The sequence below is a fragment of the Aristolochia californica genome, unplaced genomic scaffold (assembly GCF_029961685.1).
Source record: "Aristolochia californica isolate CCGP_79_NKW_82.1479 unplaced genomic scaffold, dmAriCali1.0.hap1 SCAF_9, whole genome shotgun sequence".
In the NCBI taxonomy this organism is placed as follows: Eukaryota; Viridiplantae; Streptophyta; class Magnoliopsida; order Piperales; family Aristolochiaceae; genus Aristolochia; species Aristolochia californica.
The window spans coordinates 28,220,110-28,247,299 of NW_027182290.1; the positions used below are offsets into that span (position 1 = coordinate 28,220,110).

The 27,190-nt window shown below is 39.5% G+C and overlaps 1 protein-coding gene across 3 annotated transcripts; it reads left to right on the forward strand.

Moving 5' to 3' along the window:
* The first annotated feature begins 1,595 nt into the window (after positions 1-1,595).
* Positions 1,596-26,894, forward strand: LOC137941469 (dehydrogenase FPY6). Of its 3 annotated transcripts, none has more exons than XM_068786902.1 (14): positions 1,596-1,781; positions 1,993-2,128; positions 2,662-2,796; positions 2,985-3,125; positions 3,948-3,996; positions 4,636-4,653; positions 5,137-5,252; positions 5,343-5,456; positions 5,566-5,616; positions 25,448-25,536; positions 25,632-25,692; positions 25,769-25,846; positions 25,959-26,069; positions 26,492-26,894. In XM_068786902.1, the coding sequence occupies exons 3-14, from the start codon at positions 2,662-2,664 to the stop codon at positions 26,612-26,614; spliced, it is 1,086 nt and encodes a 361-aa protein (XP_068643003.1). In that variant the 5' UTR covers positions 1,596-1,781; positions 1,993-2,128; the 3' UTR covers positions 26,615-26,894. The 3 variants fall into 3 exon arrangements, with proteins under 3 accessions (XP_068643003.1, XP_068643004.1, XP_068643001.1); XM_068786903.1 differs by having other exon boundaries at positions 2,003-2,128; XM_068786900.1 differs by lacking the exon at positions 1,596-1,781 and having other exon boundaries at positions 1,817-2,128.
* Positions 26,895-27,190: the final 296 nt, after the last annotated feature.

Here is a 27,190-nt window from a genome sequence, read left to right on the forward strand (position 1 = left end):
ATGTACTCACAACCATATACATTCTTTTCCAAGACCTCACGCGGTTTTTCAACTGTTCTACTGTTTTTTGGTTCGCTGCGTCCAAATTGAACAGACTAACACAATCGTTGATAACTTCGTGTTTCCAAACTCCATTGGGTAATTTGTTACCCAAATTGACTTGCTCAATGAGCAAATCAAGCATTTTACAGTCTTCGTCAGACGTTCATGTGTCGTATGACCTTTTTGTAGTGCTATCCATACTGTCTTTACTGTTCCTCCTTCCAGCCATCTAAACTCATAACTAGTAGACAATGAATAAAAAATAAGTTGTTCTTAAAAAAAAATTGAGAAGGGGAGAAGAAAAAAAGGAAGGGGGAATCCACTTCCCCCCCCCCTTACCAGATACACAATTTATAACATATTAGACACAAGAAGTTAAGCATCGTTAACATGAAATATATAACATATTAGACAGAAGAGCCTCAGATAAAATCATATAGTAATGTAGACAGATTAAAAATAACAGTGGGGTCCTGAAAAAGAAAAACAGTAAATTTGAGAAATGTAGCTCTGTTTCATTTTATTCTATTTCTCCTATTTCATTTTATCTACACTCGCACAAGAGCAAAACACGAGAACCATGACCAGATCTTAATTACCCTAATTCAATTACTTTCAACAAAGGCCAAAAAATAATTCTTCATCACCAATGTGCACCAAGAAGTCCACAATGTGCCTTCAAATAACTTCATAAATACTTTGAATCGAGCCGGAGAGGTTGTAGAGGGGGGAGACTGGTTCGGCGACGGTCGTCGGTGTTGGGGACTGCAAGAGGAAGAGAATCAAGCGCCGGGAGAGGTCGCAGAGGGGGCAATTGAAATCGCCGACAGTAGCGAGCGAGGAAGGAGTCGGAGAGGTTGTAGAGAGAGGGGAGAGATGTCGCTGAAGGTCGTCGGAGCTGGGGACGGCTAGAGGAGCGCCAGAGACAAGGTCGCAGGGCGATTGAAATCGCCGAAGGTCACGAGCGAGCGTGGGAGAAATTTTTTTTTCTCCGAAACCCTCGTTGAACAAAGGTTCCTCCTCGATAGCGAGATGTATTTGAGCGATGGTAAGTGAAATCCGAGCTCGACCCCTCTGATTTTACTTACCATCGTTTTATGCCTGAAACGAGGGAAAACGAAATATAGTTGTATTTCGCTTTCCCCCGTCACTTACTGTGCGCACTAACATGTTTTGACCCACTTTCCTCAGCGTAAGTGAATATATCACTTATGTTGTGCACTAGCAAGCCCTAAATTAAATTTGGTGTACAAAGTCACTTTATTTAGAAGAATGTTATTTATAATAATATAAATATTTTTTTATAATTTAAATTATTAAAATATAAAATAAATAAATTAAAATTAAAATTTTAAGTCATTTGATTTAAATTTCATGGTTAAATAGAAAATTGGGTACATCCAAGTTTGTATAAACTTAGTTTTTTTCATAAACATTACCTTGCCTTTTAATGTTTAAAAAGATCAGCAATATTAGTCCTAGAGGGCAAAAGGCAGAGCATCCGGTAAGGTGGACATCGAGTCTGTATTAAACCCCTCTTTAAGCAGATGAAACTGCAGTCTAGCAGAATCAATGTAGGTAGATGAAGATCTGTAGTTTTGTAAATGAGGAAACGAAGTTACTTTCTTCATCGACTGCCCCGCAAATTAAACTATGAATGATGGCAATAGCCCACATCTAGTCAATCAATATTCATCGACGAGCAAGCATAGTTTCCTTGTCGATCGACTTTGTCCCAGGTTGATGAACTGTTCACCGCTAATTTATGTGGTTTAGTGTAAACACAAATGCGAGTGTGAATTCGAATCTAATGAGCAGCTTTTTTCTTCCCGGTCACGTAGACCGCTGCCCGCTCTAGTGTCTCAAACTCACTCTCAGTTCTTGCATCTGTCTCCTGACCTCATCTAATTTGCTTACTGGTTTATTTCGTTTTTTTTTTGTAATCTCAAGTCTTTTTTAGGCGCCTGTGATGGAGATTGCTTAACATTTGATGTCCTCGAAACGAATCTGAGCTCGCCTGAGATCTGACGGAAAGCCGAAAGCAGTAAAGGATCAGATATTCCCCTCTCCGTCTTCTCCCTAAAAGGTAGTTCTCTTACTATGGTTTTTTTTTTTAAAACTCTTTTTTAAGGAGTTTGTTCCAGTGGATGCATAAGTTGAGCGCCACTAATCCTTTAGTAAACCAACCGATATTGTTATGATCACTGCTGATGCAATCTTTGTAAACGTACTGTCTATTTCTCTTGCGAACTTGAAATAGTTTTCTGCTGTACGTGGATAAATGAATTTTCTTACTTCAACGAATTTAACTTCATACGAAGGCGACTTGATTATGGTATTCTTCTGAACTAAGAAAATGTGGGTGTTCAGTTTGCTGTACTGAAGCCTTTATTTCCTGAACTTGATGTAGATTCATTTGTAGTTCGCTCCACGCTTTCCTTCTCCCTCTCTTTTTTTCTTTTCTTTTTCCTTTTTTTTTTGTGTTGGCATCTTTACTCATTTTTCTTGTTAAGAATTTACAAAAGGCCTAAGTTCCCATTCTTTGGTGTGACTCTGTTTTCTTTTTTTCAAAAATTATATCTGAATGTGCGGTCATCGACTGTGGAAAATGGAATAAAGATGGCAGCTTCAGATGTGGTGTTGCCCCACATTGCAGTTCTTGGTGCAGGAATATTTGTCCGTACTCAATATATTCCTAGGCTAAGGGAGATAGCTGATATCGTGGTTGTAAAAAAGATATGGAGTCGCAGTGAGGTACGGTTTCTATAACCTCTTCCTGAATATTTTGAGCAACTAATAAGAATTAATGCTGTTTCAAACTCCTAAATATTGTAGCATTTTGATTGAGGAATCTATGATTGATGGAATTTAGCAGTTAATTAAACTCATTGCTTGCCATCAAATGAACTATTATGGATGCATTCTTTCATTTTATTATACAGAATTCGGCTAGAGCTGCTGCAGATCTTGCACGAGAATTTTTTCCCAACATCGAATGTAAGTGGGGTGATGGAGGTCTAGAGGACATCATTCAAGACAAATCGATACAAGGGGTTGCAGTTGTTCTTGCTGGACAGATTCAGGTTTGTAATCACCACCAGCTATGTTATTTTATGTTATTACAACTACCAACTATTGCACCTGGGTTCTGATTACAATCTTAATAGCTGATCCAACAAGAAAATGAAGGGAAATGAAATATACATAAACAAGGAAGCCAAGGGGGTGGGGGTGGGGGTGTTGGCCAATTAATTACTAAAAACCAGAATAGTGGAAACAAGTAGTACTTTGGCCCCTTCTTTCAAGATATACACCTCTCTTCCACTTACCCTATTATACTTTGCCCTTCCTGCCCAATCTTTCTGGCTGTACCATTATACATAAACCTCGGTGTGGAAGAATTGTCAAGGGAGAAACATTTGGAGTCTCTTGTACTGCTTGCCACAGTGACAGGCCTATTCATTAGACATTATGATCTTTGGATATTGTTATCCATGAGGGATAGCATGTACCTTTTTTCTGAGCACTTGCAGCTTCCTTTCAAGGTTTTTCTTTTCCTTTGCAGAATCTGAGCACTTGCAGCTTCCTTTCAAGGTTTTTCTTTTCCTTTGCAGAATGTTAGGTTCTGTTGAGTACCATCCTTCAAACTAATGAGCCCTCCCTTCTTTTGTCATTCTACCTAACATTGGTGGTTGCTAGTGGATTTTTGTCATTTCAATATACCTATCTCTGCCTGTCTAATATTTTTCCAAGTTTCTACTTACTCTTGGTCCACACTCTGTATGTCTTGCTTGGGCTACTCAGCAAAAAATGCCAAAATTTTCTTTCATTCAAATAAGACAAAATGGGATTTTGTCATCTAAAGAATGTACCACTATGCTGAAGTGCCTCATTGACTCACGCAGGTTGATATCTCATTAAGGATGCTGAAGGCAGGGAAGCATGTCCTTCAAGGTAGAAACATTCAACTATTTTTTTTATTTTTTATATAGAGATATTTATCATTATTTGAACTTCAAATACTAGGTCAATGGTAATGAAGTGAGATGTTGGCCATTGTACTTCGGTGAAATGTAGGGTTGTGATTGATAAAACTTCTTGTAATGAAATCCTCTTGCAAAGGCTTAGATGCTGGAAGTCGTTGTTCCTAACTTTACTCAGATGATTCTATGTGACAAGTGCAGAGGGATTAAATGATTGCAATTAGAGCATCTTGACAGTGTGGGAATTAACTAAAAACATCCAACTCTCCAGAGAAAATTCATTTTGCTCCCCTTTCTGTTTGGCATTAAGTTGATTGATGAATGCAGTCTTTGGTCCACAAATCATACAAGTGAGGCCATCCAAGTCAGGGCTTGGGTCACCACTGTATACATGTGGCACACTAACATTCTCAAGAAAATGGCTCTGTGCATTTCACATATGATTTCACTGAAGATTTTAATGGGTTTTTTGCAGAACAGTTATGCTAAATGAGTATATTAGCCAACTTGTTCTCAGCATAAGTTCTTTGTTTTGATCTTTATGAATGAAAAAATAGATGCCTTTCTGATTTGAATTTGTCTTCTGCATGGTCTATGCGGTGGCATGAAGAGAAACCTGCTGCTAGCAGTAAGTACATTCAATTTCCTTACAGGTTTCTTTATTTTTCTCCATGCAAGAAATCACTGACCAAAGACATTATGTAAATCATGGACTTCCCTTTGGATTGCAGTTTCATGGAATTAGTTTTTATTTCTCTCCTTATGACTAGGACAAATTTTGCTTGAGTAACTATGCAACATGATGTTTAGACCATTGTAATAGTATACTGCATCAGTTAGCATGTTCTTCTATCTCATAAAGATTCATGGCAACTGTTTTCAATTCATTATGCTGTTGAAAAATGGTTCCTTTTTCCAACTCCCAGTGTAGTTATCAAATGATCAAGGGTCCATGTTTCCAAGTGTATGAGATTTTAAATGTTGAAGCAGACACACACACACACGGAGAGCACTAAGTATGAACATATGATGTTTTCTTCGTTTGCTTTTCTTTTTTCAGATGAATTTATTAACACATCGTCAAACCATTTGTTGTTGCTTTTTTGTGTAGCTGTAACTGATGCAGAAATTGCACTCTCAACATACAATTCTCTTTGTGCCCAAATTTGTCCTAGACCAATTTGGGCAGTTGCAGAGAACTACAGATTTGAGCCTGCTTTTATGGAGGTCTTTCCATTTTACATATGTTGTTTGAGGCAGTTTCTCTTGGTTTCTGTTACATTGATTCTAAGATGCCGTTGTTGCTGAATCTAACAGTCCAAAAAATTTGTGAATGAGATTGGTGATATGATGAGTGTCCAAGTAATTGTTGAAGGTTCAATGAACAGTTCAAATCCATACTTCGTGAGCTCTTGGAGGAGAAGTTTCACGGTAAGATTCTCCACTGTAATACTGAATGCTATAAGGTTCTTCCCCAGAAGTGCATTTCCATTCTATCCCTTACAAACTGAAAACCAGTGTAGAAAATTTTATAATGCAGGGAGGTTTCATTCTAGATATGGGTGTTCACTACATTGCAGGGTTGAGAATGGTAAGCTTCATTGTAGATTTTCAAGTTCCTCTCTGAAATGTCTTAGCAAATTTAATTTGTCATTATTTGCTGAGGAAAGTCTGACCACATTGATCATCAAGAATACGATATCCTAAATATAGAAATAGAGCTTGATTTTCTGTTGGTAACTTGGCAGGGTCAGACCGCTTTTGGACTATATGAAACTGTATAAAGATAGAGAAAAGCTATTTTTTTTAATACAAGCACACTAGTATTTAAACTGTCTTATTAGATTGTTGTGCTACTGTATGTAGTACGTGGCTTAACTGAAGAAGAAAAAGCTAAAGAATATAAAGATAGAAAAAGTCATCTTGAAACTGTATAAAAGAAGGAAGCAGAAATGGAAAGAAAACGACTTCCAGACAGCAACTTTCTTTTTTCAGGAAAATACTCACTTTTAATACTTTATATCTATAGAGAAAATCATCTTTCTACTTTAAGTGGTTTCCTAGTTTGTCAATGGTCCCAATTAGAGGGTTTTCTTTTAAAAAGTTTTTGGTTATAAGTTTTCTTTATTAATCGTAAAATTAGGGCAGTATTAAAAATAGTGAGTCTATTATTGATTGTTTCATCTAAGTTAGATGCTGGAATTCTTTCTCAGCAAGTGGTTTTCAATTTGGCGTGTCACAATTAATTATAATGGAAAAGTTTAGTCCTCAAAAAATTGTATTATGGTGATGTTACTTTAGTAAGTTCATGGTTGTTTTGAGTTTATAAATGGGTGGATCCATGGTAACTTTGCATCAGTTTTTTGAAGAATTCCTTTAGCTTTGTTTTGCTTTCTCTCTTTGAACTTGAAAACCAGGATTTCCCTAGAGTTGAGACAGTAGTGTTTGGGTTGTTCATACTCACAGCCCTATCTATCAACTTTAGTTTGTATTTTGTGGCTTTACATTTGTGAAGCAAGAAATTTGAGGGAGAAAGAAAAATGGAAAAAGGGAGGAGAGAAGGCAGCCTTGGCTGTGTTGGAGTTCGGGCCAGAAAAGCACGAGCTACCCTCTTTTATTTCAGGGTTAAGTGAATAATTACATAAAGGATAGAAATACCTCTAGTTATAAAAAGTCATACATCTAGCTAATAGACATAAGCCAGGATAAAACATAATATGATAAATGACCAAAATACCTCTGATTTGGTATTTTAACACCCCCTCATGCTGGGTAGGTGGAGAGTTGATATCGAACAAACCTAGCTTGTCATAGAAAGACACATATTCACATCTTCCCAAGGGCTTGCCAAACATATTTCCGAGTTGTTTGAAGATTTCACATATGGAGTTGCCACCTTCCCTTGCATAACTGTATCTTTGATAAAATGATAATCAACTTCTATATGTTTAGTTCTCTTGTGGAATACAAGATTGCTTGCAATGAAGATAGCAACTTGATTGTCACATTATGGGTTCTGGTAGATAGAAACAAAATAAAAATAAAAAAACAGATTTAATCCACATAAACTCATTAACACTGTAAATGATTGCTCTATACTTGGGCCTCTACACTTGACCTAGCCACAATTATCTGTTTTCTTACTTTTCCAACTTACCAAGTTACCCCCAACAAAGCAATAGTAGCCTGACGTAGAACATTTATCCATCTTACACCCAGCATAATCTGCATCAGAATATCCAAGCGCATCAATTTTGCCATTCTATGTATACTATAGACCTTGTCCAGGTGCACCATTTAAATACTTTAAAATTCTTTGGGCAACTTCTAAATGCACTTTTTGAGGATTTTCCATGAATTGACTCACGATTCCCAAAAAAAAGGATATATCTGGCCCGGTAGCTATAGCATAAATCAATTTACTTACCAAGCGTTTGTTTTGTGTTTTGTCCTTGAGAGTAGGGGTATGTGTGTCATGAAGATTATGATTGATTTCCATGGGAGTATTTATACGTTTAAACACCCAACATACCATATTCCTATTGCATATACATATTTTCTATGAGAGAGAACGATACCTCTTTTACTACGAGCAACTTCAATGCCTAGAAAGTACTTTAGAGGGCCCAAATCTTTAGTTTGAAAGTGTGTGGCTAAGTGTTTTTTAATTTTTGTAATGCCTTCAAGATCATCTCTAGATAGTACAATATTATCCACTTAGACTACCAATATCACCACTCTAATCTTCCTCTTGAGTAGGAGCATAGATGGTCGCAATGACTCTTGTATAAACAAAACTGCATCACTATTGTACTGAACTTCTCGAACTATGCTCGCAGACTCTGTTGAAGTTCATAAATAGCCTTCTTTAACTTACATACCTTCCCTGTCTCCCCCTAGCAACATACCCAGGAGGTTGTATAAACTTCCTCGTGTAAATCACTGTACAATAAGGCATCTTTCACATCAAGCAAAAAGAGAGACCATCCTTTATTAACTGCCACAGAGACCAATATACGTACAGATGTAAGTCTGACCACATGTGAGAATGTCTAAAAAACATCTTTTTTTTTTTTTTATGAAGATGTATTTTTATTAACAAGATAAAATTACAAAGGTGGAGGGAGCAAATCCCCTACAACAAGAGATTGCAAGAAAGCTCCCTCTTTGGCAAGCACATCTGCTGCCAAATTTGCAGATCTCGGAATGTGAGACCAAATACATGAAAAAGAAGATACAATATCCAAAATCTCCTGGAATATGTCCCAGTGCCTCCATGGGGGAGTAGTATTGCGCTTGCACCAACCAATCACCACCTTGGATTCCCCTTCAATGTGGATAGGCCCACTACATTTGTCTTTGAACACCCGTAGCCCATTAAGAAGGCCATGTAATTCGGCCAACGTTGAGTCGGAAGTGCCTAAAGGACCAGCATAGGAAAAACAACAATTTCCAGATGAATCCGAAATGACGCCCCCAAAACCCGCGATCCCTGGATTGCCAAGAGAAGATCCATCAAAATTCAATTATAGGTAACCAGTTTCCAGGGGGGTCTATTCCTTCATAACTGGAATTTTGGTTCCAATGTGCATCCTCGCCAAATTGCTCCAGTTGTCTCGAATGCCGGTGTCCTTGAAAGAGGAGAAAGGTTTTTTTGTCAATAGCCAGGTGGATATTTGCCCTGTCATTCTATCAACAACTCTAGCCTCAGATTCACTTTTAGCATCAAACCACCTTCTATTCTGTTCGTTCCAAGGCCCCCATGGAACGAAACTAGCACATGCTGAGATAATCAATTTGCCGAGGCCAAGAAGCGGATATCCCAAGATCGACTTGCAGAAGATTAGCAGGTCAGCAACAATACAAAACTGAATCTCCAACTTGCATAAAACAGAGGTTCCCACGTTCCATGAGAACTAACACTGAAGAAGAGTATGACTGGAGGATAGCATGCTCCCTTTGCGTCAGATTCCAACCATTAATGTATCCATATGCTGAAGCAATTGAGAATTTCCCACTTTTGTCAGGCTACCAAATGAGCTTGTCTTCATTGGAAGGCCTAATTCTGACATAATTCAAAGCATCTAAAAGGTTGTTGGCTTCCATGGCCTCCGTGTCTGATAAACCCCTTCGAGGGTGTAGGTTCACACCCCCTCCCTCAAAAGCATCTGCAACTGAAATTTCCCTGAGAGTGGAGAGAAGGAAAAGAGTGCTGAAAGAGTTCCGTAAAGGTGCCTGCCCTGTCCACCAGTCATCCTAGAACTTAAGAGATCTGCCATTTCCAACAAAGAATCTACAGGCTGATGAGAAGTTCTGAAGAACAAAAAAAATAGATCTCCATATTGAGGATAGTCCTCTCCGATTACCTCCAGACATCCACCATGACATATTCCAGCCCAACTCGACCCGAACCATATCCTTCCAAAGATTGGAGGAATTAGTGAACTTCCAAATCCATTTAAGCAGTAGGGCTTTGTTCATTTCTTTTGATTTTCGAATCCCTAATCCACCCAATCTCTTAGGTAGGCCGACTTCATCCCATTTGACCAAGTGATATTTGAAAGAGTCACTTGATCCTCTCTAGAGGAATCTTCTTTTCAGTTTATCTATGGCTTTGCATACTGAGGATGGGCAAGGCATAAAAGATAAAGCATAGTTAGGAATGCCAGAAATACAAGACTTAAGGAGAATTAGTCTGCCTGCCTTACTAAGTAAACACCCCTTCCAACTGGCTAACCGGGACTCAATCTTTTCAGCCACTGGAATCCACAGACTTTGGGAGACATGCCCATGAAAGAGGAAAACCAAGATACTTTGCTGGAAGCGTAGCCGTAGAGCATCCAAATAAACTTGCCATCTCTTCAAGGTTTTCTGGGCTCACATTAAAACCTATGAGAGAGGTATTCCGCCAATTAACTTTTTGACCAGATGCAATTTCAAAGAGCCCTAATATTGCTTTTATCCTCCTAGCAGTATCCATATCACCGATGCCAAAAATAATGGTATCATCCGCATATTGCAAAATCGGTATATTAAAAGCCTGATGAGAACTGGTTGGGGAGAGCCATCCAAGATCAACCGCCGAATAAAACATAGTTGAGAGAAATTCTGCTACTATGTTAAATAAAAGTGGAGATAGAGGGTCACCTTGTCTTATCCCCCTCGTAACTTTAAAATATCCGCATACCGAACCATTGAGGATCAAGGAGTAAGTTGCTGAGCCCACACAACTTCTTATCCAAAAACGCCATTTTTCTCCAAATCCCATTTTTTCCATTGTTTCATCAAGCAAAGTCCAGTTAACTTGGTCAAAAGCTTTTTCGAGATCGATCTTGAGGGCAACTCTCGGCTACTGGTTACGCTTAAAATAATCCATAAGCTTGTGTGCAGCCATTGTAGAGTCTAAAATTTCTCTCCCCTTGAGGAAAGCGCCCTGCCCTTTGTGGATGACGAGAGGGAGAAATACCTTCAAACGGTGTGCTAGGAGTCTTGCAATAATTTTGTATGCACTTGAAACTAAACTAATAGGGCGGAAATCTTTTGGTTTTTCCACATTTGTTTTCTTTGGGACCAGAGTGATAAATGATGCACCGATGTTGCGGAATGTTATGCCATTTCTGAAAAAACCCCCGATCATAGCACTTATATCATCTTTAATCTTGGGCCAAAAGTTTTTCAAAAAATCTCCATTAAATCCATCAGGACCCGGAGCTCTGTCGTTTCCATGCCCAACACTGCCCGCTCAATTTCTTCAGACGAGAAAGGGGATTCAAGGAGTGAGGCAGCTGCTGTGGAGATACAGGAAAAATTGATGTGTTGAAACCTCGACCTGTTGGTACACTCCTCCGAATATAGACCTGTAAAAAACTTAACCAATTCGTTAGTAATTGAGGTCCAACACGGCGTTACCTCATTGTTGATGCATAATGAGGTAATTCGGTTGGATCTCCTTTTTGCCGAGGCAATGGCATGAAAAAACTTTGTATTTGCATCTCCCTCATTTAACCATCTAAACCTGGCACGCTGCTTCCACCGGATCTTCTCTTGATGAAAGATAATATTTAACTTATTGTTTAAAGAGCTTCGGAGTGAGACCTCAGCAGAATTTAAGTGCCTCTGTTCCTCCATCAGGTCTAGTGCCTCAATTTGAGAGATAAGGGAGCCTTTCTCAGCTACCAGAGAAGCATGTCTACTCTTGGCCCACTCTTTAATTTTTTCTTTTAAGAATCGCAGCTTTAGAGGGAACGCCCACTCCCGTCTACCAAGGTTTGGCCCCACATCCCACCAGTCATTGATAAGTTTTACAAAATTTTCCTCCATTAACCAAGAGTTTTCAAATCGGAAAGGCGAGGGTCCCCCATTTTTCAAAAGTGGTAGTCAGCAGGATAGGCCAATGATCAGATCCCACCTTATTGAGGACTCTACCTGTGACGTTCTCAAACATCTGCATCCAGTCATGACAAGCCAAAAATCGGTCCAGTTTTGATAGAATGGGCTGTTGTTGTCCATTAGACCACGTGTAGTTCTTTCCAGATAAGGGAATCTCGTCCAGCCTGCACCCCCCAATGAAGTCTGAGAAGCCTCGCATAGAGGCCGAAATTCGGGCTGCCGGTGGTTTTTTCTCATGTCAATATCTGATAGCGTTGAAATCTCTTGCAAATATCCATGGGAGATTCCAATTCTACTGAAGAGTATTAAGTTCCTCCCAAAAAGAATTCCAATCCCTATATCTGGTCGGACCATATACTCCTCCCACGCACCAAAGTTTCCCGGTAGAGAGATCTCGAAATTGAATACCCAGTGATTACTGCCCCTTAATAATGTTAATAGAGTCAAAGAGAGCCGAGTCCCAAGCTCAAAAAATACCTCCTGAGTGACCAATAGCATCCACAACTGCCCACTTAATTAAAGGACACGACCAGAGTTCCTTTGCAATGGCATCTGTCATTTCTTGGCACTTAGTTTCTTGGAGGATTACTATAGAAGCCTTGAATTGAGCGACAAAGCTTGATATCATCCCGCGTTTCCGGGGGGCGCCAATACCTCTGACATTCCAAGATAGCAGAATCATTTACTACCTCGGGTTTGTATTCCTGATGTGATTTTGTCTCCCGGTAGCTGACCTTGGTAGACAGCCCCCAATATGCTTGCCAACCTCATCATATTTTGCCATGTTTCTTCGTCATATTTATGACTTTCAACTTGGAGGGCCTTCACCACGCGAGCAGATCTATCATTTGGAATGGGAGATGGTTTAACCATGTTCTTTTTCTCAGTAAGTCTGTTAGATTCTCTCCTCTGTATGACGGTTTCCACTTGCCTTCTTCTTCTTCGATTTTTGGTCGGGATAGGCAGAGAGGCTGGGATGGAGGGTATTTTTGGAATTGAGTTGAAGAAGTTTGAATGCGCGGGCTCCATGTGAGAGTTCAGAGTTTGGGTGGAGTTTATCAGTCTTTCTGTTTGTACAGAGTCAAATTCCAAATCAGGCTCAGTTCCCGAGAGAGTATTTGGGTCCCCAATTTGATGTATATGTGAGGAGCTAGCTTCACGACTGAAATTAAATTCCTCCTTTCGATTTTCTATATTCCGGAAATCACCACCCTGCTTGTATCCACCGAGATCAAAATACTGCGTGTCAGGGCTATTAGGATGGTCTTTCTAGGGGGGGGGCATTTATGGAAGTGAGATTCAGGTGGCAAGTCCTTGAGTTCGGGAAAGGATGAGAAAAAAGAGGTAGAGAAAGTAGAGAGGATATTTCCGGAATTTTCAAATTCGGCTATAGCACTGTCGGTATTACAAGAAGAGTCGTAGTCAAAGCTCTGTTCAAGAGAAGTAGGGACTGACAGACCCTGTGCACTCGAGGAGTGGCTAGGCTCGATTTCCGAGGCGAGATCTGGTTTCAGAATTTTATCCCTGGTTCATCAAATTTGAATTTGAAATGGGGGTGTGGTTCGTCAGATTAGATATTTGAATGGGGACCGATGGTTTGAATTTTGATTTGGGTTAGACTCTTTGTCCGAGGCGGGCTCAGATCTCGGGATGGAATTCTGCCTCGTTATACTCGATATTTGGGGCGTTTTGAGACGTGAGTAGGAGAATTTTTCTTTGGACTTCGTGCACGCCAGACTGGGTGAAATACAGAGGACGCTACCCCCATTTTCTTTTTGGGAATTTGGGGCTGAGTTTAAAATATTTGGCTCTGGTTTTAAGAGAACTGTTATATATCCCGTCTTCCCTGCTTGGGGAGCCGGATTTAAATTAAAAATCTCTGATGCACCGTTAGGGGTTATCGGGATAGGGAGTCCTGGCACATATCCCGTCTTCCCAGATGAGGGAGCTGGATTTAAATTAAAAAATTATGACGCACAGTCAGTGGTTCTCGGGATAGGTGTAATCCCGGAATAACTCCTTGCTGAACTATTGTTCGAGTTCAAATCTGAGTCAAGACTCGGAAGTGGGGACGACTCACCTGAGTGGGAAGGATTCGGACTCATGTCTTCTGAGTTGACTCGTCCAGGCCTATGATAGGCTGTGTCCGCCGGCGTGCTGCTTTTTTCTCGCGTTCGGTGACGTTCCAGTGGGCACAGTATGCAGAGGTCCCCGAAGGATACCTCTATCCACACGAATTTTCCCCCGAAACAGAGTTTCTGGAAACATGTCTCTCTCCAGCGGGAGTTTGGATCGATGAATGCCATCGCAACATCAAGCTCTGTTCCCTCCACTGTGGTGTCCGACCACTGGATGATCTTTCTGAATGTTGTAAAAATCTCGTTGAGAACCTCTGTCGTCCATAGCTCGATCGAAAGGCCTCGGATCGAGATCCATTGGCCAAGGGGCTTGCATATTGGAGTTTCTGTCCACTTCGATACATATAGCTCTTCTTCTTGGAGCCAGTTCCTGTTCTTCAGGATTTCTTCCATCTCCTCCGTCGATTGTGGAAGCACTAGCCATTTCCGCGTCTCCATCCTCGCAACCATGGGCTAGGATCGAAAGGAATCACTGAACCAAGTCTTGAGATTGTCGCAATTCTATTTCCCAGAGGTCGATTCTACGATCAATCCGACACTGAGTTTCTGCTTTCCATTCTCGAAAATTCCGGGCAGTAAGGTTATGGTCGGGATTTGCTGCATCGTGCGGGAAATATTATGGGGAGGTGATAAAATTACGGTTCGCATCTCCTTCCAGCACTAGGTCTGTCCGAGAGTCTCTGGTAGGTATACCCGAGCCATTATGGTTAGCTCTCTTCTCTGTATCACCTTCAGCTCTCGAATTTCATGTTTTTTTAATGCAGAGAGGGAGAAAGAGATGTCTCCAATTCTGATTTCCCGAAGTCTCGGGTCATGGCCGGCAAGAACGTCCTCCAGGCACCGTTCCGCAGCGTGATTCTCACCGCCTTGGTATTTCATCCCTGATTTAGGGCCATTGTGATCGCAGAGTCACCGTATCTCCATGTTGTGCCTCCCGACTTTCCGTTTTCTTTCCTTCTTGCTGATTTTCCTTTTGCTGTACTCCAAGAGCCATCCTCCTCCGTCGCTTGCAATTTATCTCCGTCGTCTGCTCTCTGTTGAGTCACTGTATCAGAAATTAACTCAGCGACTGCCTTGCTGAGAGAGAGAAAACGATTTTTCTCCTGTTCCCCTGCTGTCGATAGGATCTTCGTCCCGAGTGACGGTGGCTCCTCTTCGCGCCCCTTCGGTCGTCGCTCCTTCATTTTTCTCCGCCCTCTGCTTAAAGTTTCGTTTGTATCTCCTACTATCGATTTCTGATACTAGTAAGAACCAGAATGTCTCAAAAACATCAACACCAAAGGTCTGTGTATACCCCTTTGCCACCAGCCTTACCTTGTGTTATTCAATGGAGCCATCAACATTATATTTTATGGTATAAATCCAATGACACTCCAAAATAGTTGCCCTTGCTGGTGGATCATATAGATGTCATGTTCCCTAGACATTAAAGCACTCCTTTCATCATCCATAATCTGTTTGTACTCAGGAAAACACAAAGCATCCTACACTGACGAAGAAAGTGGAAGTAGACAAAGACACGGCTGTTGGAAGATGGGCTCAAGCCCACAAGCTCAAGGCTAGTAAGCCCACACGTCTAAGTGGTGGCATATGGGTAAAATAGGATACTTTCCATAAAGATGGTATAAAGGTGTAAATACTTGTTTTTTTTATCTCTTCTTTTATCAAGTTGTAGCCCTAAAGGCATTATAAAGCTATAAATAAAGGCATTGGCTAAGAGATAGAGGAATGAAGCTCTCCCCTCTTTTCTCAAGAAATTCATCCAGCCTCCCTCCTCACTTGGTCGGCACACCTTCTTCTTCTTCTTCTTCTTCTTCTTCTTTTTCTTCCTTGTTGATCTAAATTCCTGCACATGGGATCCTAAATTCTACAATGGCAAAGGATTTCAAGGATGGGGTAAAGAATCAAAGGACATATTTTGAAATAGGATGTGTTGTACAAGATTGTTTACCTTTTCAAAGACTGATAGGGAAGTCCATATCTGACAGAATCGGACCTACAGGCAAAGAGGAAGATAGTCGATCTAGATGAGAGGGCTTAAGAGTTGTAGCTGTTGGATGTATTGTTGGAGCACAAGGGCATCGAAAAACCTTAAGAGGAAGTGAAAATAAATCTTCACCATGAAATAAAACAAAGTAAGGAGTTTTATTGCTAAGAACAGATGAAGGTAACCTATTGATAAAAAAACAGGCCGTAAGTATAGCATGAGGCAATAAAAGTAGGGTACCTTCATGGAGTAGAGGAGGCTCCGAGCAACTTCAAGAAGGTGATGATTCTTTCTTTTAGCAACACCATTCTATTGAGGGTTATAGGCACACGATGTTTGATGGATAAGCCCATTACCCTCACAGAATGATTGGAACTCACTAGATAAATATTCCTTAGCATTATCAGACCTAAGGATTTGAATTTTCTTTCCAAATTGAGTCAACACCATAGCATGAAAGGTTTTAAAAATAGGAAGGATTTCAGATCGTTCTTTAAATAGATATAACCAAGTGACTCAGGTAAAGTCATCAACAAATGTAACAAAGTATTTAACTTGAGAAATATTAGAGACACATAAAGGTCCTCATACATCAGAGTGTATTAAAGCAAAAAGAGCAACACTTGTAGTTGTAAGGCGAGGAGAATATGTACTCCTATGGTGTTTACTTAATTAACAAACCTCACAATTGAAAGTAGAAAGTGATTTTAATGAAGTAAATGATGAAGTGAAGATGTAGACGAATGACCAAGCTGATTGTGCCAAAGATGTGCCTTAGATGTAGTGGATGATAGGGTAGCTAATGGCGAAAGAGTGAAGTAGTACAAACCCCCTTTTTCATGGCCGCCACCAATCACCCGTTTTGTAGTTAGATCCTGAAATGTACAAGAAGAGGGTGAGAAGGTGACAGAGCATTTCAAATTTTTTGTTATTTGACTAACCGAAAGCAAATTTAAAGGAAATTGAGGGACAAACAAAACATCTTGAAGAGGGATAGAAGATGTAAGAGATGAGGAACCCTTGCGAAGTACCTGGGTTTGGGTACCATTAGTAATAGTAACAATTCTGGGGAAGACATGGAGATAAGGAATGAAGCATGTGTTTGTTACCTGATAGATGTTCGAAAGCCTTGGAGTCGATGATCCAAGAGGAAGAGGATGAAGAGGAAGAAAGCATACCTGAGGTAATGGTGGTAGCAGTAGTAGGTAACAGTGGAATGGAAGACTCCATTAGTGACTTCATCTTCTGAAATGTGGCATAGTCTTCAATGGTGAGAGTCACTTTCCCAGATTGGAAGAGCCTTTTCGTCCCGTTTATCAACATTAACAGAAGTTGGGTTAGTCGTGGCCCAATCAAGCTTGTTATGAAGTTTCCAGCAGATTTCCACAAGGTGGTTTTGACCACCACAGTAAGTTCAAAGGCAAGGTTCAATGTGGGAATAGGTTGGACCCGTTCTACCACCTCTATTGCGACCCCCTCTAATATTTCTGCTGCGTCCTCAATATCTATTGCTGGAGTACATAGCAGATGGAGCATCAATGGGGGAAGTAGGAGATGGATCAAGGATCCGTACCAACGTGGCACTGATGTCATCAAAGGATGGAAGAGCGGAGAAGCTAAGAAGTTGGGTCTTAGCAACCTCAAGGTAGGGCTGAATATTTGTCAAGCAAATGGCTACTGCCAAGGCCTCCCGTTGCCTTTCTTGAACTGCAATGTCTGTTGAATATAGTTGAGCGATTTTTCATTCTTGGAGAAGGCCCCGAAATCGGGCCAAAAACTCATGAATGTTATCTCCTTGTTTAATATTCAGCATATTTTGTAAGACATCGAATAATTTTTGTAAGGAGGTCGTACGGGAGTATAGCTTAGCACATGTGTCCCAAATGTCCTTGTCTGTTTCCAAGTGGACTACATTGTTAGCTACATGCTCTTCCATGCTATTGATGAGCCAACTAATAACTTGGTTATCATTTTTAACCCACTTGAGGTAGGGTACATCTTCTTCATCAATCGAAGGAGGGAGTTTTGAGTACGTGACTGAGAAGGCCACGAGTAATGAAAACCCGTCGTACCGATTGTGAACAACTCAGATAATTGGAGAGACCTCTTAATGGGATTGTAGTAATGCGGAATATGTCACTCTTACTACTTGTATATCCAAACTTGATCATGAGGCAATTCAAATGCCGAGGTCAATTGCAAGGGGCGTCTTCAAATAAAAATTACTCAATGCAATTTGAAGAAACTATGGTCCAAATCAGGCGCCGACAATGGAAGGAATAAAAATTTTCCACGAGAGCAAGTACCAAATCATCAAGGAAATTTTTTTTTTTGTCAAGTGGGGGCCATCACTCAATTCCTCTTATATTCTTATAGAAAAATAAAGAGGAGAGAATAGATGCAAACTCTTATGCCTTAATCCAAACTCCAACATAAACCATGGGCAAACATGTGAGAACCACTATCTTCTTTAGAGATACTTAGAGGCAAATCAGGAGTCCAGGAAGCAAACTTTTCTCCGCTCATGGGAACACTCCAACGTAAAAAAAAAGGCAATCGTTGGAGTTCAAGAGCAGCAAAGTAATAGAGATAAGTAGGTGCTGGAATTTTAACCATATGACGGTCATCCAACAACATAACAAGATCCCATGAGCAGCGTCAAGTGAGAGAATTTACAATAACATGTGCTGGAATTCCACCTCAAAGAAAATTGATCCGAGTTACATAAAGGTAACCGAATCGCGAATCATCAATTGATCAATCTTGATAAGACACTAGCAGCAACTAATCTTGATTAAACTTGTAATTTAGCTATAAGAAGATCAAGATTATAACATCTTTTTAGTCAGAAGAGATAAATCTTCACAACCTCTCATATGAAGATTATCTTGACTTGATGTAATTCCGAAATCAAGAATTCAACAATTAAAGAAAGAGTATGTAAATAATGGCCAGAATTGACTTATCTCTTCATGGCTAGACTCATTTCATGAACAAGTTCTTAGATAGACTTCATAAATAATTCTTTGTATACTTCATCAACGGGGATCCTAAACTCCTTGCTTTGATACCATGTAAAATTTAAGAACCCTTGTGGAGGATTTTAGATCAACGAAGAAGAAGAAGAAGAAGAGAGGAAGGAGAGGAGAAGGAGAAGGAGAAGAACCAAGATGGAGAGAGTTTGGATTAAGGGAGAAGAAGGTGTTTCGACCAAGTGAGGGAGGCTGGATGAATTTCTTGAGAAAAGAGGGGAGAGGTTCAATCCTCTACCTCTTAGCCAATGCCTTTGTTTATAGCTTTACAATGCCCTTAGGGTTACAACTTGACAAAGAAGAGACATAAAAAGAACAAGTATTTACACCTTTATGCCATCTTTATGGAAAGTATCCTATTTTACCCTTATGCCACCACTTAGACGTGTGGGCTTACTAGCCTTGAGTTTGTGAGCTTGAGCCCATCTTCCAACACCCCCCCCTCAAGCTGAAGGAGAAAAAATATCATAGATACCCAACTTGCCACATATAAAGGATAGGATTTTAGTGGTAACTGGTTTAGTGAGGATATCTATTACTTGTTCTTGAGATGAAACATGTTTGTGGGAGATTATTCCTGCTTGAAACTTCTCCTGTATAAAGTGACAATCCACCTCAATGTGTTTAGTCTTTTCATGGAAGACTGGGCTTAAACAGTCCCCTTGGGCTTGGTTTGATAAATTTAGCCAAGCGCTTCTACGGTTTGGTTTTCATCGGTGCTCGATAGATCATTTGGTATATTTTAAAGATACCGTCAAAGGAAAAATATTATTAGTTTATGTTTTGTCCATGTCACTTCCCCAAAAAATAGTCAGCTTGATCCTCGTTCTATGAGGTGTATTTTTTTGGGGTGCTCTTGCACCCAGAAAGGATATGTCTGTTACAATCCTACCCTTCGGAGGCGTATATCAACTCGATGTCAAGAATGCCTTCTTAAATGGTGATATACGCGAAGAAATTTATATGGTCCAACCACTAGGTTATGTGGTTGAGGGAAAGTCGGTATGCCAGTTACAAAAATCATTATATGGGCTTAAACAGTCTCCTTGGGTTTGGTTTAATATATTTAGCCAAGTGCTTCTACGGTTTGGTTTTCATCGGTGCTCTGTGGATCATTCGGTATATTTTAAAGATACCGTCAAAGGAAAAATATTATTAGTTGTATATGTTGATAATATTATCTTAACCGGCGATGATGCACATAGCATACATGAAGTGAAAAATATGATATGTCAGGAATTCAAAACTAAAGATTTGGGACTGTTTCAGTATTTTTTGGGCATAGAAATTCTTAAATCCTCAAAGAAATAGGAATGAAGGAGTGTCGACCAGTTGACACACCTATGGATACAAATATAAAATTATGTGCAACAACTGGAGAAGATATTGTTGTTGGCAAATATCAAAGACTTGTGGGGAAACTGATCTATCTCACGGTAACTAAACCAGACATGTCATATGATGTATGCATGGTGAGTCAATTCATGCACAAACCTCAACTTACCCACTGGCAGGCCTTAGAGAGAGAATATTACGATACCTAAAAGGAGCTCCGGGAAGAGGATTGCTTTATTAAAAACATGGGCACTTCAACATAGAAGGTTTCTCATATGCAAATTGAGCTGGATTACCTGATGATAGGAAGTCTACGTTTGGATATTGCACTCTTCTTGGAGGGAACCCACATACATGGAAAAAGTAAGAAGCAAAATGTGGTTGCAAGATCTAGCACCAAAGCAGTATACAGAGCTATGGTCCACACAGTTAGTGAACTCTTATTGATCAGGACCCTTCTTACTGAATTAGGATTTTATAAAGGAGGTTCCATGGGTCTACATTGTGATAACCAAGCAGCCATTCATATTACTTCAAATCCAGTCTTCCATGAAAGGACTAAACACATTGAGGTGGATTGTCACTTTATACGGGAGAAGTTTCAAATAGGAATAATATCCCTCAAACATGTTTCATCTCAAGAACAAGTAGCAGATATCCTCACTAAACCAGTTACCTCTAAAATCCTATCCTTTATATGTAGCAAGCTGGGTATCTATGATGTTTTTTCTCCTCCAGCTTGAGGGGGAGTGTTGGAAGATGGACTCAAGCCCACAAGCTCAAGGCTAGTAAGCCCACACGTCTAAGTGGTCGCATATGGGTAAAATAGGATATTTTCCATAAAGATGGCATAAAGGTGTAAATACTTGTTCTTTTTATGTCTCTTCTTTTATCAAGTTGTAGCCCTAAGGGCATTGTAAAGCTATAAATAAAGGCATTGGCTAAGAGGTAGAGGATTGAAGCTCTTCCCTCTTTTCTCAAGAATTTCATCCGGCCTCCCTCCTCACTTGGTCGACGCACCTTCTTCTTCTTCCTCGTTGATCTAAAATCCTGCACATGGGATCCTAAATTCTACAATGGCAAAGGATTTAAAGGATGGGGTAAAGAATCAAAGGACATATTTTGAAATAGGATGTGTTGTACAAGATTGTTTACCTTTTCAAAGACTGATAGGGAAGTCCATATCTGACAGAATCGGACCTACAGGCAAAGAGGAAGATAGTCGATCTAGATGAGAGGGCTTAAGAGTTGTAGCTGTTGGATGTATTGTTGGAGCACAAGGGCATCGACAGTAGATACAAAGACAGTAGATACAAAGAGGTGGAGAAGAACCTGATAGAACTGGTGCATCCAAAACAGCTATAGGAATTGAACTATCCAACGAGGATCCAGAAGATATAGGAAACTCAACAGATGATTCAAAATATGTAGTATGTTCAAAGAATGTCATATCATCTGACACCTATGTTTTTCATCTATTAGGGTTATAACATTTGTACCCTTTTGCTCATGAGAATATCCTAGAAAGACACATTTGATAGACTGAGGTGATAACTTATCAACTGAATTGCCCAACATGTGTACAAAACATGTAGATCCAAAGACACGAGGAACAACATCAAACAACTTATAATGTGGTTTTAAAACTTCAGAGGAACTTGACCATGCAAAACAAAAGTAGACATGCAATTAATTAAGAAACAAGAAATCAAATAGAATCACCTCAAAAAGACTTATGCACATTCATATGCAATAATAAAGTTTGATTAACCTCAAGAAGGTTTCTGTTTTTATGTTTTGCGACCCCATTTTGTTGAGGAGTATCAGGGCAAGAGTAATACTATGTGAAACACAAAATGATGAAAACTTGTGATTGAGATACTCCTATCCATTATCAATGCAAAAAAGATAAACATAACCAGCAAGTTAATTCTTTCTTTCATTAAAAAATTCAGGAATACATCAAATACTTCGGATTTCTCCCATAGGAGATACACCCAAGTTACTCGACCAAAATCATCTATGAACAAAACAAAATACTTGAGATCAAATGGACTAGGAATCCGACATGGACCCCATACATCAGAATTGAGTAATTCAAACAATTTGGTGCTAGAACTAAGTGGGAAACTTGCTCAATGATGTCTTTCCAGTTGACATGACTCGAAATCAAAGGAAATATTTGTTCACAAGGAAGGAAAGATTGACTCAATTTAACTGGTGATGGATGTCCCAAGGGTAGATGTCGTAAGTAGGAATAATTCAACAGTAGTAAGTGCCATGGTTCTAGGAATAGAAACATTATCCAACAGGTAGAGTTCTCCCTTCTCATACTCAGAACCAATTGTCCTCTTTGTCTACAAGTTGTGAAAAATACAGTAGGATAAAATGTTACTGAACAATTTAAAGACTTGGTGAAATGACTTACAGACAAGAGGTTGACTGGAAATTTTGGGACAAAGAGAACTGAATCTAAGGAGATCTGTGGAGTAGTATGAATAGTATCCTCCCCTTGAATGGAAGAGGTAGACCCATTAACTAAAGTAACTCGACGATATGAAGGAAATGGATTAATAGTTTTAAATAAGGAGGACGTACCTGACATATGAGTAAAGACTCCTAAATCGATGATCTAGGAGGGACAATTAGACACATTTAGTGCACTCATACTTGTACTTGCCATTGTGACTACCACTTCTGATAGTGTAGTCAACTGACCAAGTTGCTGAATTTCGTCATGTAAACCAATGTAAGAAGTGGTATCTCTACCTGTGACTATGGAATTGGCCGAGGTAGGATTATCAAATTTCTTCCAACATTTATCTGAAATATGGTTAGACCTACCACAGTGGATGCATTTCTGATCTCGCCCTATCACTTCAACCACAGCCATGAGTAGAGAAAGAGTGACCTCTATTTCTGTTATGACCACCACGAAACTGACCCTTAGACTTTCTAATAGATGACTGAAGGTTAAGAGCAATAGCATCTGATAGGCTTCCATCTTTTTCATGTTTGTTGACTACAGCACCTTCTGCCCGAAGTACTATATAAAAGTTTGCTCTAGAGTGGTCACATCCTCATTGGCCAACAATTGAGCTCGTATACCAGCATATTCAAAACCCAAACCATCTAGAATCTGGCAACCTGAATTTGATTCTCCTTCTTACGAATGTCCTCAACATTTAGCACTAGATGGATGAAAGTTGTTGATTTTTTGTAGCACCCCTCTCATTTTAGTGAAATAATGTGTCACTCATCTATCTCTTCACTTCATATTAAAATACTTGACAATTCATAAATCCGAGGCAAATTGCTTTCTTGAGATAAAATAGACTCAAGGTAGTTCACATTGTCGTTGTTGTACCACAACTCAAAATCTAGTCACTAAATCGTGACTCCATATTGTTCACCAACCAAGTCATAATTTAATTGTCTTCTACTCCCTAGTCTTCAATAACTGGTATAGGGGGATCATCTCTAATATATTTGGTCATCCTTCTAGCTTTCAGATACATCAAAATAGACCTTAACCAATTCACATAGTTTGACCCATTCAACCAGATCATTGTTATCTAAATAGGCTAAAAATGTTTTCCATCTGAGCTCTCAGTTATCCTTTAGACAGCAAACTGTATGCTTGACTCAGCCATTCAATTTCACAAAACAGATCACAGTTTAACCCAATACAGCATCTATAACTGCACAAAATCACTATCCCCAATTTAGTTTCACCTACACAAGCAAGTGGACCCCACAATCAAAGCAGTTAGGGCAAAACCTCATACAATGGATCCAATTAACGATGCAAAATACTCGTACTCTACAATTAAGATCACAAATTGATTGAAAGAGGGTTCAATTGTAGAGAAAATGATGATGTAGGCTTTTGGGTTGATGACACAGGCAGTTGGGGGATGATGCAGGCAAGAATGAAGCTAGGACTTCAAGTAGGTTTCCTTGAAGGGCTTTAAATCCCAATAGTCATTCAATCAAGAGTAGTAGCCATTAACCAATAGGTTATGGCAGGCAGAAAAGGGAAAAAGATTTGAGTTTTTACCATACCAGTCCAAATTTCTTGGAAGAACCTTCAATGGAGTTGCTGAAGAAGGCAAAAGAAGTTACAAAGCTAGAAGAGAGCCCAAGATTAACATTACTGCTTTGATACCGTGTGAGGAAAGAGATTTGAGGGAAAAAGAAGAGAATAAAAGTGGAAAGGGGGAGGAGAGAAGGCAGCCTTGGCTGCGTTCAAGCACGAGCTCCCCTCTTTTATTTCAGGGTTAAGTGAATACTTACATAAAGGACAGAAATGCCCCCAAGTACCAAAAATCTTATATCTCCTAGAATACAACCCTGTTTTGAATGAAACTTGAAACATAAGAATATAAAACATTACCTAGCTTACAGACATAAGCTAGGACAAAACATAATATGAGAAATGGCCAAAGTACCCCTGAACTGGTATTTTAACAACATTTTACCTGTGCAATCTAGTTTTCATCTCATATATTACAACTGCTAGACTCTTTTGAGTGGAAAAAGTTTTGACATTGAGAAGTGTTAAAACAAATTATTGGGTTATGAGGTTGAGAAATAGTCCTCTTGAGTGGCTAGTCATTTTGAGATAGAACAGACTCAACCCAACTGTGGTATTAGAGTAGGTTGAATGCATTTACCGAGGCCTAGTGTGTGTTATCTAGGTTATTTGTATATTTCGGGCTCCATGAGGTAAGAGTCAGGTTGTTGTGTGTTGTAGACACGCCGCAAGCCCGTTATGTATAAGCCTGAACGTGAGGGGGAGGGTTGAGTGGGAAAAAGTCTCACATCTCTGTTGCATTGAGCCCATTCCATCCCAAATTGACTAACCACTTAGGAGGTCTATTGCTCAACCTTAGACCTAATCATTTTTCTTAAATGTGATACTTTTGCCCACTCAACACTCCCCCTCACATCTAGACTTACAACATAACAGGCTTGCAATGTATTTACAACACACAACAACTTGACTCTCACCTCATGGGGCCCACAATATATCAATAACCAGGGGATCACACATTGGACCTCAGTCGATACATTCAACTTAGTTTAATAAACAAGGTTGAGCCTGGTTCCATCCCAAAATGACTAGTCACTTAAAAAACCTATTGCTCAACCTTATAATTCATCATTTGTCTTAACACTTCTCAATGGGGAACTTTTTCCCACTCAATAGACTCTTCAATCACAAAGGTACCATGGTTTAAGATCTAACTTGTTTCAAAGCCTAATCTCTGCCGTACAAGCAGTATGTCAGTATCCAAGTTTACTGCTGGTTTTCCACCTGCCATTTTCCGTTTGTGAGTCACCTATGCTGTGGATCTTCTGACCTTGGCCTGTACTTAAGATGCCCACCTCGTGACTCGTTTGGATAATAGGAGGAATGAATTGTTACCTTGATAATTATGTTCATACAGAGCCTAGTTTAATTTACTGAATAATTTCATGGTTTGGGCAAACATTTACTCTTCCAAGTAATATCTTATTCCTGTATGCTTGGAACAGGTTGTTGGATGTGATATAGCAAGTGTGTCAGCTGTGACATCTCATGTAGATACAACTTTGCCTCCCCCAGATAATATCAGTGCACTTTTGTAAGTTTTTGGTTGTATGCAGCATATTACCCACCAAAACTATTTAAACCTACTGGAAGTCCAAACTTGATGTCTTGTCTAATTGATCTGTCCAGCAAACTAACGAATGGCTGTGCTGGAGTATTTGTGATGGTAGTTTCTTCAAAATCTCCCAAGGTAAGATGAATCTGTAAATGTTTATTTGACCTAATTAATATGTTGCCAAAACTATGAAGGCTTTTGGTAATTCTAGATATTCTGGAGAGTGGTTGGGTCCAAGGGTACATTGCAGATAGAGCGTGGGAACAAAGGTGGGAAGCATGGTTACACAGTAAGTAGAAATTAAAGCTGTTGCAATCCTTGGCATTGCAGTTTAGTGAAGTTCTTTTTTGTTTTACTAGCTGAAAAGTGAAATATGTTCTTCTCCCGTGACACAATTACAGGTTGTATATCATAACACCACGGGACATTCTGAAAGCTTCTTCTATCCATTTTCTGGTGTGAACGAGGAATTGAAAGCTTTTGTTCGTGACATTTCAGAGGCAAACCTTAAGGTAGAATAATACTATACCACTCTATGTTATAAGGGTTAACTTTTCTTTTACCGAAAACCTCGTCGTTTCCCTGTTCTGCATGCCCACAGAATTACATGGTATAGGAATTTCGATTTATTTTGATGTGTCCCCTTATAGGAAAAATGCCAGTAGGCTTGTCTCACTCGGTTAAAGTAGACGTCTACATACGAGGCTTTACTAACACAATACCATGGAAGCTTTCCCAGGGCACAGTGGGATCTTCCTGCCAAATCCAATATGTATTTTTTGATACATGAGACTTTCATCTTTATATATTTAGATAGCTATGAAAAGCCTCAAACAGACATATTGTGAGGATAACACGTGACCTTTAGTATCATATGTAGAAACAGTTATCTAGGGAACGACATATGATGAATTGACTGCAATGTTCTAAACAGGATGACTATGAAGCTGAACCTCGCAGTTCGTTCATTGAAGGAGCCCGTGATATTGCTGTTCTTGAAGCAATGCTTGAATCTGGAATGAAGCAAGGAGCAGAAGTTACTGTCAGGAATTTTTGAAATCCTGGCAACCGGTTTCTCTTTTTTGAGGATCCATCCGAACCTTATTAAGAACTCAGGTGGCTTTGCTAACCACAGTTCATAACACTAAACAACGCTCTGGCACGCACCTCATGCTTTCAGTAGTGGTTGTTCTTCTTTTCTAATTTCTAATTTGTTTTCCCCCTTCGCCTGAAGACAGGCAAGCAGAAGTTCTACTTTTATGGGTTGCCTGTTTAAGGTTTTCATAATTATTATTTTTTTAAGAAAAGCAAGTTTTCATTGGAAGCAACATGGCTAAATAACATAACTAGGGAAAGGCAAATATAATGAGGTAAATAGCATTTTTCTATATACATATAATTTTGCACATAAAGAAAATTACTAGTGTTTTTGTAAATCTTAGAGATTCAAAAATTTCACTTGATTCCTTTTAACACAGTTCAGGTTTTTAATTGTTCTATTAGAAAATATTTTTTCTTAAAACACCCTCCTCTTATCTCTCTACATTGTCTTTTATTTAATATAATTTGTTATTTTCTATGCATGAAATAACCGGTTCACTTGAGGTGACTCCATACATTCAGGCAAAGAAGA